The sequence below is a fragment of the Rhizomucor pusillus genome (genome assembly GCF_041956525.1).
Source record: "Rhizomucor pusillus strain CBS 183.67 unplaced genomic scaffold VTP01scaffold_14, whole genome shotgun sequence".
Lineage (NCBI taxonomy): Eukaryota > Fungi > Mucoromycota > Mucoromycetes > Mucorales > Lichtheimiaceae > Rhizomucor > Rhizomucor pusillus.
This window is the reverse complement of record NW_027192156.1, coordinates 362336-380369: the sequence shown is the minus strand read 5'-3', so window position 1 is coordinate 380369 and position 18034 is coordinate 362336. Positions and strand designations below refer to the sequence as shown.

Sequence of the window (18034 nt, the reverse complement as noted above, 5' to 3'; positions counted from 1 at the left end):
CGGTGCACTTGAAGTATCATGGAAGGAATTTTCTAGATCAGATATTAGTCTTTCACAGCATCAAAACGCATATTTACAGTTATATAGAACAGACGACCAACAGTAACGTAAGATTATTACACATAACAGAAATATTGGAGAATTTTAAATGGCCATATATGCTTGGAGTGCAAATATCTGACAAGCGGCATTAACAAAGCAGTGTGCTCGTTAACATACATCGCTGCTAGACAGCTGCGGATAGCAGACTTAAATTTGACGTACCGCTAGATCTAAATTCTCATATCATTAATGCAGGAATAGTATTTGATTCGATTCTGCCATTGCTTTTTTTTTTTTTTTTTTTTTTTTTTCTTTAAACGCGAATATTTCCATTTAATCTATCAAGACAACAATATACATTGCAAGCCTAGGTCAAATAGCTCTCTTCTTTTTGGAAATCTACTAAGGGCCCGGCTCAAACAATTGGGTGAACTGATACTCAGACATTTGCTGCTGCATCCCAAAGCAAGAAAAAAGTTCCTCTCTTTTACCGGCCCCATTCTTTCTATACCTCGTCCTTCTGGTTGCTTGATTAGCTCATTCTCTTTTAAACGAAACCTACCTGCTGTTCGCCTTGAAACCGTACCAAACCGCTTCCAGCAACTACGTTACCTCTCGGTCCGCTCGAGCTCAACGTCTCGCAAATGGAGAAATCGTTCCGTGAGGACAACGTATTCAGGCACTCTACACCTCTGCCCCCAAAACCAGCGTCGCAGCAGAAATCTGAAAGCAGACAAGCTCGATCGCAAGACACAAACTACATTGGTATAACAATTGGTGATCAGGATGAGCAGCCGAGGACGCTCGACGTGACAACCGCTACAAGCATGTCTGCGAATCCCATACCAGATTACCATCGATCCTTCAATGGCTTTCCCACCGCACACAGCTCTCTAAACTTGAAGGATAGCTTTACAAGCGACAGTGGTAACAACTTGACGCCGTTCGCGCCCGCCCCACCGTCTGCGCAAACGCTCACTCTACCAAATGGTCGTTCAGCTCGGCACGGTGTGCGTAACCAGCACCAACGTAAACGCAGTGAAAACGGTGCTGTTCACTCTACAACTGGTCTATCCCGTCACTCATCCATAACACTTCCCGCTATTAGTACCAAAACTTTGCAACCATCCTTACATTTTTCCGCATCCTCGGAATTGCTTAGCGAACCTCGTTCGGCGACGCTTCCCTTGTCGTTTCCACTGTCTCCCAGGCAACCTCCATTTGAATCAAGCAAGCAAGGCCAGCTTCAACCCGACCTATCTCTTAGACTTTCTCATCATCACTACCAGCAATCAAAGGGCCAACACTCTTCGCCTTCTAGTCCGCGAAACCCGGCATTTCCGACGCCATCCCTCTCATCAGCTCATATACCATCATCCTCTTCTGCATACTCGTCTGTTCATGCATCCTTTGCGTCCTCGACGACATGTATACCCGAAGGTTCAACGATTGATTTTGCTTCGCCAAATATCCAAATACAAGCTTCCAATGGCACAGCGCCGCAGGTCCTCTGCGGCGCATTTTTACATGTCCAAGGCCTTCGAGACTTGAAGCCGTTGCCGATCGAAAAGCGGAGAAAGGGCAAGAGTGTAAGTAGGAATATAGACAATTTAGTGTCACCCGTCTAACACCATAATATAGCCGTTGTTAGCGCTTACACGTGACTTGAATCAAACATATCAAGCCTGCAACGACGGATTCCAGTACAGTACTGTACACAATCCTCGCCGCGTCCTCACAAAGCCTAGCAAACCCTGTGGAAATGATGGTTACGACAATGAAGATTCTGATTATATCCTCTACGTCAACGATATCCTGGGAAGCTCAGAGGGTCACAAGTATGAATAATAGCTCAAGTTTAAACTCATGCATTCCTGGACTAACATTTTGCAGATATGTAATTTTGGATGTTCTCGGCGCAGGCACGTTTGGACAGGTAGTAAAATGCCGAAATATAAAGACGCAAGAAATCGTTGCCGTAAAGATCGTCAAGAACAAGATGGCGTATTTCAAGCAGAGCATGATGGAAGTAGCTATTCTTGAAATGGCAAGTGATCATCTAGAAATTGCTAGCTCTAGTCATGTCAAGCAAAGACTAAATGTTGATTCATTTAGCTAAACGAAAGGCATGACCCAAAGGACGAGCATCATCTTTTGCGACTTAGGGACACCTTTATTCATCGCAAGCACCTTTGTTTGGTTTTTGAACTGTTATCCGTCAATCTCTACGAGCTTATCAAGCAAAACCAGTTTCGAGGCTTGTCTACGAATCTGGTTCGTGTTTTCACAGCACAGATTCTGGATGCGCTGACGGTCCTAAACGAAGCAAGAATCATACACTGTGACCTGAAACCGGAAAATATTCTTTTGAAAAAGTACGTCTGCATTTTATGCTCGCCAAAATCCTACTCTTTGACTGACAGGACTGGATGCAAAAAAAAAAGCCTTGAATCGCCTACCATCAAGGTGATTGATTTTGGAAGCGCTTGCCACGAAGTTCAGACGATGTATACGTATATTCAATCTCGTTTCTATCGGTCTCCCGAAGTCCTCGTCGGTCTTCCTTACACCAGCGCCATTGATATGTGGTCTCTCGGATGCATCGCTACCGAACTGTTCCTTGGACTTCCTTTATTCCCGGGAAGCTCAGAATACAACCAAATGTCGCGGATCGTGGAAATGTTAGGGTGAGTATCTCGCTTCTCTGAAATCGAAAATCTGCTCGATAAGCAATTGACGTTATAATTCCAGTGTACCACCGACCTATATGATCGAAATGGGCAAACACGGCCATCGCTACTTTGAAAAGTACATTGATCAGGATGGTAAAAAGCGATACAAATTCAAGAGCTTGGAGCAGTACTCTCGTGAGCAAGGAAAAGCAGAGCAACCATCAAAGCGATACTTTTCTGCCACGACGCTCGAAGATCTGATCAACAATTATCCCATTTTACGCAAATCCTCAATGACGCCTCGAGAGATAGAAAAAGGTAAGGTTTCCGTAGCGAAAATCATATATACAAACAGCTAACGCCTTTTCGTTTCTGTCTGGATCCTTTAGAGAAGCAAACTCGATTGGCATTCATTGACTTTTTGCATGGATTGCTAAATCTCAACCACCTGGAAAGATGGTCCCCGCAGCAAGCAAAGCAACATCCATTTGTAACAGGAGAAGAGTTTAAAGGACCTTTCAAACCATCCTTTGTACCGCGCAAACCGTCTCACCCTATAAAACAGTCATCATCCATTCCGTCTCCTTTACCCATCATTCACGACGAGACATCTTCTCCTACACAGCCTACCTTTGCAGTATCCCGAGCGCCGTGTCCGCCGCCATATTATCCATCTACCGAATATCCTCCGCAGCATCTAGCACAGTCAACCTATTCGTCTAGTCTACCGACCTACAACACCAGTAACCTGTTTTTAATTCCTCAAGGGCAGTCCGCAATGTGCTCCAATCAACCTCCAGCTCTGCATAGCAACCGCAATTCACACGTTCATTACAGCAGCCCGATACTACCTTTTGCAGAACGGACGACACCCCAGCATCCAGCACCGCCAACAATATCTCTAAGCACTTCGTATCATGGTCATGATCCAGCCAAGCAAATGAATATGCTCGGCAATCGGCTTGACAGAATGATGTTACCACCCGATCAGAACGTGACAGGAGGACGTCCGCGTGCAAATACAGTTGGTACCGTGCAAAGACAGTTACCACGATTGAGCTTGTCAAACATGAGCGGGCCGGATGTGGCCGATACTTTACCATACCAAAACAGAGGTCAATACAATGGATGGGATCCTAGATATAGTCTGCCAAATCACCAAATACCTCCTCCTATGCACTATGCTGAAATCGAAAGCGTTCGCATTGACAATCCTCAAAATTCTTTCCATCATCCTCATCATCATCAACCGCCTTTTCTCGAGACCCACCATGGACCCCGTTTGCCTCCACCTCCTCCGCCACCTCCGGTGCACAACATCCCCGATGCAACATGGAACTGGACAGGTTCTGGAGGACGAGTAGTCGATCTGGAGCGCGACGGCGACCTTATAGATGACAGTGCCCGACGAATGTCTCACCGACGAAGCAACAGCAGTGTCCAATTTAGCGACACCTCCCAAAGTTCAAAGCGAAGCAATGTGGTCAACAGTCTTCATCGGAGAGTGCGTGGGCATCCGCCGCCAGCAATGTATAACCGACAGGACCTGGAATGGGACGGCGTGCACACTCCTTCCACGTCTACTCCTAGAACATCATCGATACCCATCCAGCGACGAGTATCGAACGCTAGTGCTACTTTTAAATACCCTCCAGAGGATAGTCGTGATTGGGGAGAGAATGATAGGCAGGGCTGGACACTCGCTTAAACAATGCATTTGCGATTGATCTATTTATTCTCGTCAATAAACCAATGCTTTATTTCGCTGATGGCTTTAGCATCAAGCAGTCCGCTTGGATGTCTCAAGCAAGTAACATGTTTCTCAATAACGAGTGATGTATATACAGTGGAGCTTTTTATTTTGCAAACTCCTTTGTATCGTAATACTCGGGGTATTTCTTGATGAGCTCTTCTAATTCACGTTTTTGGGCCAAGAGGTTCGGTGGCATATCATCATAGACATCTGTAAATAGATTCTCGAGAGCAGGCTTTTTCCGCTTTTCCGCTGCAGAGAAGCTCTTTAGCAGAGCAGTTCTAACTTGCTGTCTCCATTCACGCTCATCCTCTTGTGTCCACCAGTCCTTGGTTTCCAGATAGCGCCGCAAACGGGTGACAGGGTTATCAAACTGTGCACGCTCCTCGACTTCCTTTCTGTCACGGTACTTGGTCGAATCGTCGGAGGTACTGTGATGGCCAATGCGGTATGTCATAGCCTCGATAAGCACTGGCTTGTTTTCTTCTATGGCTATCCGTCGCGCAGCCTTGGTTGCATTGTACACAGCCCAGATATCGTTTCCATCTACACGGACGGTGTCCATACCGTAGCCGACTCCTCGGCTTGCTATACCGTCACCTCTGTATTGCTCCGAAGCCGGTGTCGAGATAGCATAGCCATTGTTCCGACTAACAGCAGATTATCAATCAATTGTTAGAAGAACAGCAGCAGCAGCGTGTGCAACAGTCCATACCAGAAAAATATAGTGGGACATTTCAGGGTGGCTGCCATGTTCATGCCTGCATGAAAATCTCCTTCGGAAGCAGCACCCTCACCAAAGAAGCAGATCGTGCACGCTCGTGTGCCGGACAACTTTAGTGCATACGCTGCACCGGCCGCTTGAGGAATCTGCGTGGCGAGCGGAGACGAAATGGTCTGAAAGTTGAGCTTTCTGGATCCATAGTGAATCGGCATTTGTCGACCCTTGTTACAGTCCATGTCGTTTGTGAAGCATTGGTTCATCATTTCATCCATGGTGAACCCTCTGTATAAAAGCATAAACGCTTCTCGATACTATGTCCATCCACGTAATCAGAGTTCTGTGCATTTCCCGATTTTACATGTATATCTACATACCTGTCCAAACACCACGTCATCGGGATGCAACGCAGCCGCGCTGCCAATGAGAGCCTCCTCGCCGTAATGCGTCATGTAGAAACTAATTCGACCCTGACGCTGTGCTTCGTACAGGATACCGTCCATAACGTTGAGCTGTACCATCTTTTTGTAGCAGTTTAGCATTTCGGCTTTTGACAGCGAAGGCTCATGGCTCTGATCCAGTAGTTGACCTCTGTGATCCATGACACGATATGCCTTTAAAGGCTCTGTGCTCGCTACAAAGTTGAGCTCTGACGTGAACCTGTCAGAGCTGGACCAGCTGGGTGACCTTTGACTTCCCAACGCAACAGCTTCTCTTTGCTAACAATACAAAAGAAGCAACTTGTTACACTCAATGCCTTGTTGCACTGGGGCCGTCACTTACAACAGAGCATGTATGAAATAACCGTGGTGGCTGTACTTTTGGTATTACCACCCGTGTTCGCAAAAACATGGTCAGGTGAGGCAAGACAGGAGGAATAAGAAGCAGCGTGAGAATAAATGCGGGGCAAAATTGGTTGAGATAACCCCATTCCGGTCGTTGGGTCCCAGATTCGCACGGTGATTGGGCTGTGCTGCTGGTGGGAGAATGTAGTTTACATATCCCCATTCGTAAACGTTTTAAGTCTCTTCAATTTTCATAGTATCTTGAGTTTATGTCATCAACAGTGAATTTGATGCAGATGCTCTTCATTAGACATCCATCCGCAATTGAACGAATAACAAGACCGCCAAACTGGTGGCTAATGGGTGGTGCTATTGGCGAGCCTTAGCAGAACAACATTACGGCGATGAGCACCGATATATGGAGATTAAGGATGCTATGCTTTTGGTGGCAAGAGCGAACAAAGATACCTACAAGAAGCATATCTGCTATAAATCTGAGGAGGAATACGAGATGATCGTCAACACTCTCGAACATGGCCTGACGCCGGAAACCGAACACGAACGTAACAAGTTTTGCAGTAGCAAATATTGGTTCGACACGTCCACAATGTCCCAAATCGCGGCCGACGCATTGCGCAGGCTTATTGCTGACTTTGCGACAGAAATTAACACAGTGCATCCTCCCAGGCTATATTTGCCGCTGTCTCCACCACTCTTCGACGCACGACCAGCGCCATACATCTTTCATTCGTTAAATAACCATTTTTACTCGATCAAAATCAGGTCTAGCGTGAAGACCGAATGGCCATCATTTCTTCCTTATCATCGTGTGAAATGGAAGTACCTGCCCACTAATAAAACGACACGATGTATGCATACTAAGCATGTTCATGTACACCTGGATATCTTGTAAATCATCAATAGAATCTTTTTGACGGATACCATTGTATCACAGAAGGAAGAATTTCCCAACCAATGTCATCTCCTGTCTTCTTTATCTCCTTACTGCCCAAATCAATATTTGCAAGCATAGGACGTAGATATCATGGGCGTCTGTAGTAATTCCCATTTGGAATCGTTTATTCGATGTCAGCCCGTCCGCAGATGAACTTGTAGCTGCTCTTTGGCAACTTCTTTTTCCCTATCGAGCTAGAACCTTGGATCATCACGCGTATTTGGAGCGCTCGTTGGCAATCCGTGGTGTTTACCAATACCCTTTTCAACATTATCTTTACATCAATCAGCCATCGCACTTTAGAAAGTTCTCTCGTCTCGGTCTGACAGCCCCTCATTCAGAACTGATGGACAATAAACGAGATCTCTTCTCTGCCAAAAAGCCTATGGTACCGGTGGGAGCCCAGTCTCTTCGTAGACAGCGTATCACCTATAAGTTGAATAAAAACACTTAGCAATAAAGGATGGGTTTTTTTTTTCCACTACGCTACCAGTCCTGATACCATCTTTGCGAGTCTTGGTGTTCTTTTTACTACTTCGCATATTGGCTCTAAGCGTCATGCTTATCTGATAGGAAATAAAAAGGGCAAAAAGCAAGTAGTATTCTCGACAGCTATAGCAGTGTATGAAGATCCTTGGATAACCAATGGAAATCATAAGCAATTTGATCGATGGATACCAACAATTACAATGGTTTGCAGACAGGTTAGTCTCTTCAAGATTAACATGTAAATACAGATACCACATCATTTTATCTTGCCAAAAGCTTGCCAAAAGCTTGTCAAAACTCTCATTCAAGTATTCTAGCAATCTATGCATCAAAGACCTGTTCTGCCTATTCAATTGCATACTGAGACAACAAAGTATAACAAGAGTTTGCATTGCGGAGATCCTCGCCTCCTTGATGCTTGAATCAAGCGGACCCGGAGGAGGAGCGAGTTGTGTGTGTGTGTGCGTGTGCAGCCCGACATTCAACATGCCAGCCTTAGACTTGAAGGGCTGCTTAGAAGACTCGCCAAAATTTCGGAAACGCGTGCATGCTCACGAAGAAACAGTTCAGAACTTTGAGTCATCCTTAAAGAGCCTCATCAAGCTTGCTCGGTCCCAAGTCAACTTATCGCAAGGCAAGTTAACACCTATTACTACTACTACTGGTCATACTCTAACAGTTCGAACAACGCACATTGCAGAGTACAGCATACGGCAGCAGGAACTCGCACAGGGGTTTCTAAACTTTGGTCAATCGCAGGACGATCCGATCGTTGGTGAGTATAGCAGAGCTTTCTGCCCAGACGTGTACCTAGTTACCAAGATAATATACAGCGCATGCATTGGAAAAGTTTGGAAAATCAATCCTTGAAGTCGAGAAATGTCGAAACATGTTTGTAGGTACAAACAAGAGCTATACAAAAGAGGACAGCAGTTGATTTGCTTTGTAGAACGCCCATGTCCTCAATACATTTATCGAGCCATTGGAAACCTTCCTCAAAGATAATCTGATTCCTATAAAGGTAACATTGTTGCGCAAGAAATACGAGAGAAAGAGAGAGAGAAAGGACATTCCTTTTGACAAACGCGACAGGAAGTCAAAAAACGATTCGAAAAGAGCAGCGATGAGGTCGACACGGCACTTGGTCGCTACATGGGAAAGAAGCCAAAAGATCCCACGATACCCGAAGTATGCTCCTTGATAGATATCTCTACCAACTTGCCGTATACTAAATCAAACCTAGTCGACGATGGAGCTCGCTGATGCAAGAAAAAATTTTCACCAAGTGTACATAGAATACGTGCAGCGGTTAAACGACATTGAAGCGAAAAAGAAAGTTGATTACATGGAAAATGTGAGATTGATCATATCTTAGTACTGGAAAAATCTAAATGCTGACAATTTATCGTAATAGGTGCTTGCATATATGTATACTGAATCTGTATTCCATCATCAGAGTTACGAGATCCTCAAAGATCTGGAACCATACATGCGCGATTTAACAGGTACGCAGTGCAATCACACCATGTATCGTGATTATGTTATATTCATTCCTGGCTGCTAGGGTTACTACACGACGTATGGCGACACAAACAGGATTTTTTGACATTCCATGTATTTTGTTGACAATATACAATAATGTAGTCGCGGCAGCGTTTTGCGGAAGAAACGTCAGAAAGTCAACATTATCAAGATCAATGCGCTCAGGTAGAGGAAACAAACTGGTATACATTTAAGAAGATGCTGCCGCTAATAATGAGAACTTAGAATACCATTGCTCAATACAGCCCCATGAACGATAATACCCAGTCTCTATCATCCAATTCACCAAGCAACTCGCAGAGTTCAATTACAACAGCAGCTACAAAATCTGGATACCTTTTTGAAAAGCGACCTGGCAGAGTACTACAGACTTGGGTACGCAAGTACTTTATGATAGAAGGGGAAGAATTAACGAGCACAACACGGGGGCCCAAGGTACGTCGTTCAATGAGCGTATCGGATTGTTTGTGGCATCGATATGTTTTGGCGCTAAATATTTTATTTCGCTGCTCTAGTCGTCGCGGGAAGAGGATCAACCCACTTCGTACAATTTAAGAGTTTGCAGTGTCAGAGCGTGTGATAATTATGATAGAAGATATTGTTTCGAGCTCATATCGCCTTCAAGGTTCGATCTCCACATCACACCTTGCTTTTACGTTATCCAGGGAATTTAACATACTTCTTCTTTTCACAGAATCATTGTTCTTCAAGCAGAAAACGAACATGACATGCAGGATTGGATCAGTTGCATCAAAGCTGCTAGCCAACTTGCACTCAACTCTGACAAAGCGATGCCAGCTGTGCGATCCACAGTCAAGGATGTAAGATATTAGTTGAATGCGAAAGGTCACATGCATGTAATATAGCTGATACTTCTGTTAGGGGACGTCTGAAAGAAATGAGAATCAAAAGAAGTTTACTGCAACAAACACTGAGGCCAATATGCAATTGCTCAAGGCTCTGAGAGACGAGCCTGGAAATGATATTTGTGCAGATTGCGGCGATACCGGTAAATATATCCAAAATCCACATCCAAGCAACGATAGCTAATATCCTATTCAAAGGTCCCGAATGGGCAAGCACAAACTTGGGCGTTGTCATATGCATTGAATGCTCCGGTATCCATCGAAGTCTCGGTGTTCACGTCAGCAAAGTACGGTCGATTGCATTAGATAAATGGGAATCTGAATCTATCGAGGTAAATATTCTTGCAGCTAGATCATGAAAGAGTAACGCTGACGATGTTTTGCTAGGTCATGCTTCGTCTTGGAAACGATGTTGTAAATAATATATTTGAAGCGGATGTTGCAGTGGATCTAGCACCATTCAAGATACACAAGAATTCGCCCCGTTCAGATCGAGATCTGTGGATAACTGAGAAATATGTCAAGAGATCGTTCGTAAAGAAACAGACTCAGCTTGATGCCGATGCTTTGAACCAGGTGAAAAATATTCCTGACGGAATCCCATACCTTTATAAATTGCAAATCTCATAACAAATTGCATCAGGCATTCTGGGACGCTGCCGCGCAGTCAGACTTGCCAAAAGCTTTGCAATATTTGGCAGAGGGCGCTGCAGTAGATTACAAACATCCTGGTCACCACTCGCAGACGCCCTTGCACAAGGCAGTGGAAGCCAACGACGACGTTGTTGTTGAATTTTTGTTACAGTGGTTCGCAGATGTCAACCAGACGGATGGCAACGGTTGGACGGCCCTGCACTATGCCGCAGCGTCCAACAATGTTCGTCTTGTTTTGAGTTTGCTCAGACGGCACGCCAAAGCAGATGCCCAGGACAATGATGGCAAGGTTAGTAGTAAATACCTGCTCATCCGAGGTCAAGCCAAAAAAAATCTCCTAATTATTGGCCTATCGATATATAGACTGCACTGGACTTGGCAGTAGATCGACAAAACGTCCAATCTGTAACAGCATTGAGATTGTTTGCTTTTGATAAGCAACACAATTCCTCGCCTGCAAGTTCTCTAGATTTCGGCTTTCGGGAAGCCATGTCTTCTTTTAAAGACACTAATACATCCGAACGGTCCGTCTACAGCAACATACACTCCCACTCTGCGTTAGATTTAAGGCATGCTAGCAACTCGGAACTTGCCGTCGAGGACAAGGTGGAACTCCACGACGACCAGAACCACAAACTCTTATAGCTGCCGCTGCCGCTTACATTTATATAACCGATACACGAACCATATATTTCTAATTTTTGTTATTAAAACAAGAGCCACAATTAAAGAGTTTGTATATATATTGCTCGAGTAAAAAAAGATAATACTAGTCGATGTGTTGAAGAAAAATCGGGCGTGAAGGTACAATGGAGGAAAACTATCAAAGAGATGGTGCAGGGTAGCAGGGAGGTGGAGTGATTAAAACAAAGTTGCTTTTGTTGCAAAGGAACAAGATTAATAAGTATACGTTTTACATGTCCAACTTTTGGGTGGTGGTGTCTTGCATTAAATGTTATTTTTTTCTTTTTTGCCTTTCCTTTTTATATATTGTTTACTCGGGTAAAATGGAATTGAGGATTTCTTTTTTTACATTGATCTGGTTCTTGTTGAGCCGCGGACGTCCTCTTGGTTTATGCTCAACGTCCTTGCATCCTGTCTTGCCAGTGGCAACGCAGCGTCGGCAAGGACGCATGTTATCGCAGCGCAGATGGGAACGCTTGCAGTGGTTGCATGCCTTGTCCACGTTTCTGCCCTTTCTCAGGTGGTGATGATTGCCGCCTGACGATGCAGCCCTGCCAGAGGAGCTTTGACCGGGATGGAAAGTGAACGTATCGTCATCGTCATCTTCAGCGCCTGCGTCCCCTCGAAAAATATACTCTTCATCTTCTTCATCGTCCATATCTTCCAAATCATCGTCGCCGGCTGCAGAGGATGATGATATTTTCTGCCGTGCCAAAATCGATGTGATGCTTTCAGAGGGAGGCAAGGATGATGATGTCGGTGGTGCTTTGGTGGGTGATGCGCCCAAGTGCCGAGTAGATGGGCTCGCCTTGAGCTGCAGTCCCTTTGCGTTGGTCTTCTTTAATCTGTTCTTCTTGATGTGTAATAAAATATCCGACTTGGATTTCTTGGGCGCTTGCTTGCGAGCAGCGCGGGTCGCTCTCTTTGCAGCGTAGCTCGTCTTGTCACTCTCTGGCCATTTCTTGATGGGTTTTCCGTAGCTTTGCGTCGATGACTCTGTTTCGCTGTCGGATGAATCATCTTCTTGAATAGGCGTTGCGTAGCCAGTGTGCTGGTGTTGCTGCTGTTGATACGCAGAGCAGGAGCCTAGCATATTGGGTACGGAGGAAAACGTAGCCAGAGTGGCAAAGTCTGATGCATTCCTGCTGCTGCTGTGGTTGCTATCGTTGTCTCCTAGCAGCTGCAGGTTCTCTGGAGTGGAGTATGATAAATGAATGGAGGCGGCGTGCTTTTGTGAATCGACTTCTGCGACAAACGAGTTGACATCCTAAAGGATTGATGCCTTGTTAGATAAATTGTTGGATATTATTATACATGGCCCTTTCGTAACAACAGTAACTTACACTTAGACTAACATACTCCCTTGCGATGTCACATTCAGCCATGGAAACCATCCCGCTGGTCACACTTTCGTGAACAGGCTGCCCAATACCTCCAAATGTATTATCCAGATTCTGCGGAAGGATACATGAATTGTTGCCGCCGCTTTCAAATGGCCAATTGTTACTGCTGCTATCTCCTCCTCCTCCGCTGCAGCTGAGTTGCAGCGGGTTTGAATATAAATTAGAATCCGCCGTGTACATTAGCAAAGGATTGTTGTTGTTGTCATCGCCTAGTCCATTGAGGGATGCCTGTCCCGCAAAGGAGGAGGAGGTTAGATCCATTGCATGTCCCTGAACCGGCTGGCTTCCTTCCAGAAAATCCAAGAATTCTGTTGTATCCGTCGCATGCAGCGCAGGCTCCTTGAGGTACTGCAAGTAGGAAGATACATGAGGTGAAGACATGAATGTATAAAGATCATCGAAATTTGTCAATGGATCCTCGTCTGGAGTGTCGTTTGGTATGAGATCCGGGGTGCAGTCCAGAAAGGTCGGCAACTGCGTGTTGATAGCTTCCACGCACGTGGAATTGGTAGTCTGGTATGTGGATGATTTTGCTGCTGGCGCTGTTGGTGCTGCTGTCGTTTGGTGATGGTGCTTCTGGTGCGGCTGCTGCTTCTGACGTTGTTGCTGTTGCTGGTGGTGATGATGGTGCTGATGATGCGGCATAGGCTTACCAGACGTATCCATCAAACCTTGCGACATGTACGCATCGGTATCCATGGACGACGATAATTCGATGCCGTAAAAGATATCGCAAGAGTCCAAAAGCGGAAACTGGTGGCTATAGTTCGTATCCATATTGATTAAAGAGTACTATGTAGAGGAGAAGGAGGAGAGAAAAAGGGAAAAAGGAAAGGAAGAAGGACGGGCAATAAGTTGTTAGATATGCTATGTAGGCATTCTTTGACTGCCAGCGAGGCAATTGAAGCAGACCGAATCCGGGCAAAAGAGCAATGCTGATATCATCGTCACGGTCGGGTAGCAACCTCCCTTTCTTGATATCACAGCTGAGGAATTAAAGTACAAACAGACACGCAGCAGCAGCAAAGAGAGAGCTCTAGCCCCATCGTTTGTTTTCGCGCGGCCGCTCTAGCTCGAGAGTAACCAGAAAAATGCTTGTATAAAATGCATACCTCGTTCAATAGTAAATGCATCCATATCTTTGGCTTTTTCCAAACTTTTGAAAAGCTGTTCACTATGCTCGAGTAAGCAAAAGAAGCAAGGGTAGGCAGGGGGAAGAGAGAGTAGTAGTGGTTAGCAATAAGTGATCTACGCACGGAGCAGCAGCATACATTGTAGGTATTTATGGGGTCAACGGGAAGCAACTTGCATCTGATCCTTTCGCCCTGCTTGCATCATGTATAGCAAGGAAAGCGTGGTTCCCGCCTGAGAATTTAAAAATCAACTGTAGTCATAATATAAGAAGAATATCTGCTAACCTTGGTATCTATCTAGAACACCGTCTCGCTTCAATATCTTCCCAAAGAACGCCGTCCAATCTTCTCTTTCTCTCGTTCGGGCGGATGGATCACGGAATTCAGTATAGCACCTGCCAAATCTAGGAGCGGGGTAGCAGGAACGCTCGCTCGAAATTGCTTGTTGGCATTCTTAAGCAGCTGGCAATCGATGACATTCGTACAGACCGTAATAAAAGTATATGCTGCATGCAAGTCTTGTCCTAAAATATCGACCTGGTATCGACAGGAAAGAAAATAAGAGAGGGAGCCGCTGCTGCTATCAAGAATCTGGCAAATGTCAGATTGGGCGCGATCGGGTGCATATTTTTTCGAAAACGTATTTATTAGTGATATTAACCGTGGCTGTAATGTGTGTTAGGACACTCTTCTTGCAAAGCGTTGGCTTGTACGCTGCAGTTGGGAAGAATGTGCATTTTGAGCAAGGATCTATCATATTATCCCTTGCAATGGCAGTAACGGATGATAAAATTGATCGGCTAGCTGCACTGTTGTCAAAAAAATTGGGGTCGATAGGAGGTGTTGAAACGCATCATCCTGCCCTGAGAACTCTCTACACGTAAGTACTTATTGCGCAGTGTTTCCAACCTCCTGACTATCCGAAATTGCATTGAACAACACTATTTGATGCGCACAGCAAGGTGAGATAGTCAACGTAGGATACTTGAGTTTTAAAAAAAATGTATGTGTTTTTACAAAGCTCCTTCTTTTTACCATACTCTATAAATCTAGCACACGATTGCTTTATCACATATTGCTTCCTGTGGATCATCTGTGTGTTACTTTACATGTATTGTATGATTACTGATAATAACTTGCTATAATTAAGTCCAGCGCAATATTTCGCACTGGTAACTAGAAACCTGGAGTGGTGTACTAGACCTAGTAGGTTTTCAGCAAGCAAGGCTGAGGAGAAGGATGCAGCGGGCAGGCGGGCTCTGCAACGCGGCCCTACTTTGATCTCAGACGGCCCAAACACGAAAAGAAAATCGGACTGCGGCGAAGTCCTAGCTGTCTCTCTCATTCTTCCTGCCACATGCCCGGAAACTTGGAAGGTTCAGCTTTGCAAGATTACCTCGTTCGCGAGGTTGAGAACTTGTGCGTATTCACTGTCTTTGCACTGCTCATCTGCTGACACGCTGATTAACGCGAATGTGCATTGCTTTAGGTGTGACGCTGACCCTCAACTAGTTGCCCAGTACATCACAGCACTCATTAGTTCTGGCGACTCACCAACAGTCATGAAAACTAATCTAGAAGAGAAGCTTGAAGAGTTTTTTGGAGATCGCAAGTATCACTCTGCATCCCACCTTTGATCTGGAATCTTGTTAACTTTGTGTTCTGTACAACAGAAACTCTACCATTTATTGAGAGACTTTTCAAAGAACTTGGATATGATTCCTCCCGAAGTGACAGATCAACTCGAGACAACAATGATCACAGCTCCCGTCGACGCTATAGTGACTACTCTGAGGAGGAAGACGACGGCGATCGCAACTTTAAGCATCGTCGACCACGCACTGAAGCACGCGACGAGGGGCGCTCTTCGCGTTACGACGACGACCGTCACTACAAACGCCGTTACCAAGACGATGGACACAGTAGCAGATATTCTCGCAGCGACGATTATCGTAGCCCCAGAGGTGGATCTGGAACGTACGACTCGCGTGGACGTGGTGGCCGTGGTTACCGCGGTGATGTGACCGGAAGCAGTCATCGACCTCGACCTCTCTGCAGAGACTATACTGGTAAATGCTATTTTATCCATCAAGTCATACCGTTGACTAATAGATTTTTGTGGGTGGATTTAAGAACGTGGATATTGCATTCGAGGAGACATGTGCCCATACGACCACGGTGCCGACAGAATTGTTGTTGACGAAGGTCCATTCAACAACCCATTTCCCAGCGTTTCCACGCCTATGGGCCCGCAAATGGGTGCATCGGCACCTAATACCCAGTTTTTTGGCATGCCATCAGGATTCGGTAAGCATTTGTGCGCACGAATCAACCAAAGGATTAATAGCAAGCTGACATGTCGTTTATTCAAGAAGCTTACGATCCAGAAATGGCCACTGCTATGCCTGTCAATCCGGCAGCCAACATGACTGCGTTCCCTGCGGAAATGCCTGGAATGATGATGCCGCAGGATGGTATGGCTGGTGGTCAGAGACATTTTGCGAACCCTCGGGGTATGCGTGGACGCGGTCGTGGAGGACGTGGCCGTGGAGGCATGGGAGGCGGAAGCTACTATCAGAACCGACAGAACACTATGCTTGTCGTGGAGAACATACCGCCAGAGTATTGCGAGATCTCCAAAATCAACGACTACTTTAAAAAGTTTGGATCACTTACCAACATCACTGTTCAAGCACATCTTTCAAAAGCCGTTCTACAATACAGCACGAATGCAGAGGCGAATGCCGCGTATAACTCACCGGATCCAATTTTTGGCAACCGTTTTGTAAAGGTGTACTGGCACAAGCCTGAAACTAGCGAGGAAAAACCAGCCGCCGCAGCAGCTGATGCGCAGACTACTGCGCCTAAACCTGAGGCTGGCCAGAAGCGAAGCGAGCCTGATCCTGAGGAGGTCGCTGCCAGAGCAGCGGAGCTCGCAAAGCAGCGCGAGGAGAAGCAAAAGAAGCATCAAGAGCGCATGAAGGCCATCCTAGAGATCCAGAAACAAAAGGAACAGCTCTTGCAACAACAGATCCAGGAACAAAAGAGATTAATGGACAAGCTTGCAAACAGTAAAAACATGAGTCAACAAGAAAAAGAAGAGCTTCTAAAGTCCCTGAGGCAAATTGCTTCCGACATTGATGCATCGAAATCTGGCACTTCTCCAAGTCAGACCCAGCAACAGGCGGCTACTACCGCCGGCGGCGAAGGCTCCGAGGATTTGAAGGCCAAGCTGGCAAAACTGGAAGCCGAGGTAAGTCATTCATCCGCTTTGCCATGATGTATAGAAAAAGATCCTATTTGACCATTCTTATTATGTATAGGCGGCGTCTCTCGGTCTCAATCCTCACAACCTAAGTACGCGCGGTCGCGGCAGCTTTTATGGACGCGGTCGGGGCTGGCCGAGAATGACGCGCGGTGGATACGCCCGATACACTCTAGACAATCGTCCAACGAGCTTACTGGTTAAAGAGGCTCCTTTAGAACAAGCTGAAAATCTCCGGAAGCATTTTGAGGTAAGGAACCTATTCTTCTTGATTGTTGCGGAATGTATCTTATTCTGAGAATATAATTTCAAAGCAATACGGTCGCATCGTAAACTTCGAAAACAAAGCTGAAGGTATTGTAGTACAATATGGCCAGCGTTTTGAAGCCGAGAAGGTAAGCGAGTAACGGACTGTTCGTCGAACATTATCTTAATATAACCCAATTAATCTTCGGTAATAGGCAATGGCAACTGGTTCCAATACCCCTTATGGAACCGTAAAATTGTCTTGGTACACCCAAACTGCGTCCGGATCCGCGAGTCCTAATCAAAATCAACAACAACAACAACAACAACAGCAGCAGCAGCAAGTAGCTGAAAACCAGAACAGTGAAGCTACTGCTTAGTTTCTTCCCTGTAAATAGTGAGCAGCCTGGAGGCCCATAAATCATTAAAACTTGCCATTTTTCCCATCGCTACACGTTAGCTGTAAAAATGTAATTAGCGTGTTGCAGATCGTTGCTAAATTCGACTTAAAACTGCAGTAACCGTTTCCACCCACTTAGCAGGCAGTCGCAATTACGGTTTGCAAGCAATAATCTGGAACTCCCACTCAAGCTGCTTCGAAACAGATTGGTGGAGGCACTTGGCGGTCTATTGCATCAATGTAGATTCTTGCATGGGGTTCTCTCAAACCATAACAACAACAGAGAGTCCTGACAAGGTACCTGTTCCGTTATCTTGGGCAGTCGGATGCCCAGTTTAAAATTCCGAGTGATACAAATAGCGTTAAGTTTATTCAAGAGTGCTACTCCAGGGTAAAAGATTGCTCTCGTAGCTTTTTTTTCCTA

The 18034-nt window shown here is 45.5% G+C and overlaps 6 protein-coding genes across 6 annotated transcripts; 4 read left to right on the top strand and 2 right to left on the bottom strand.

Moving 5' to 3' along the window:
* Positions 1–686: 686 nt before the first annotated feature.
* On the top strand, positions 687–4422 carry VTP01DRAFT_2838 (uncharacterized protein; the record flags this gene model as incomplete). The annotated part of the gene is made up of 7 exons (XM_069381343.1): positions 687–1631; positions 1684–1880; positions 1936–2089; positions 2158–2417; positions 2487–2729; positions 2794–3032; positions 3104–4422. The coding sequence occupies 7 exons, from the start codon at positions 687–689 to the stop codon at positions 4420–4422; spliced, it is 3357 nt and encodes a 1118-aa protein (XP_069237045.1).
* Positions 4423–4570: 148 nt separating this feature from the next.
* On the bottom strand, positions 4571–6040 carry VTP01DRAFT_2837 (uncharacterized protein; the record flags this gene model as incomplete). The annotated part of the gene is made up of 4 exons (XM_069381342.1): positions 4571–5117; positions 5183–5502; positions 5566–5907; positions 5972–6040. The coding sequence occupies 4 exons, from the start codon at positions 6038–6040 to the stop codon at positions 4571–4573; spliced, it is 1278 nt and encodes a 425-aa protein (XP_069237044.1).
* Positions 6041–6391: 351 nt separating this feature from the next.
* VTP01DRAFT_2836 (uncharacterized protein) lies at positions 6392–7382 on the top strand (the record flags this gene model as incomplete). Its single annotated transcript, XM_069381341.1, has 2 exons — positions 6392–6756; positions 7127–7382. The coding sequence occupies 2 exons, from the start codon at positions 6392–6394 to the stop codon at positions 7380–7382; spliced, it is 621 nt and encodes a 206-aa protein (XP_069237043.1).
* A 521-nt stretch (positions 7383–7903) lies between these two features.
* VTP01DRAFT_2835 (uncharacterized protein) lies at positions 7904–11124 on the top strand (the record flags this gene model as incomplete). Its single annotated transcript, XM_069381340.1, has 17 exons — positions 7904–8051; positions 8118–8192; positions 8251–8312; positions 8367–8438; positions 8510–8605; positions 8661–8771; positions 8832–8922; positions 8982–8995; positions 9062–9124; positions 9185–9394; positions 9475–9584; positions 9654–9780; positions 9842–9968; positions 10024–10157; positions 10213–10401; positions 10469–10768; positions 10843–11124. The coding sequence occupies 17 exons, from the start codon at positions 7904–7906 to the stop codon at positions 11122–11124; spliced, it is 2211 nt and encodes a 736-aa protein (XP_069237042.1).
* A 349-nt stretch (positions 11125–11473) lies between these two features.
* VTP01DRAFT_2834 (uncharacterized protein) lies at positions 11474–13343 on the bottom strand (the record flags this gene model as incomplete). Its single annotated transcript, XM_069381339.1, has 2 exons — positions 11474–12430; positions 12507–13343. The coding sequence occupies 2 exons, from the start codon at positions 13341–13343 to the stop codon at positions 11474–11476; spliced, it is 1794 nt and encodes a 597-aa protein (XP_069237041.1).
* A 1713-nt stretch (positions 13344–15056) lies between these two features.
* Positions 15057–17590, top strand: VTP01DRAFT_2833 (uncharacterized protein; the record flags this gene model as incomplete). The annotated part of the gene is made up of 8 exons (XM_069381338.1): positions 15057–15118; positions 15189–15307; positions 15373–15768; positions 15833–16006; positions 16072–16952; positions 17023–17214; positions 17279–17359; positions 17426–17590. The coding sequence occupies 8 exons, from the start codon at positions 15057–15059 to the stop codon at positions 17588–17590; spliced, it is 2070 nt and encodes a 689-aa protein (XP_069237040.1).
* Positions 17591–18034: the final 444 nt, after the last annotated feature.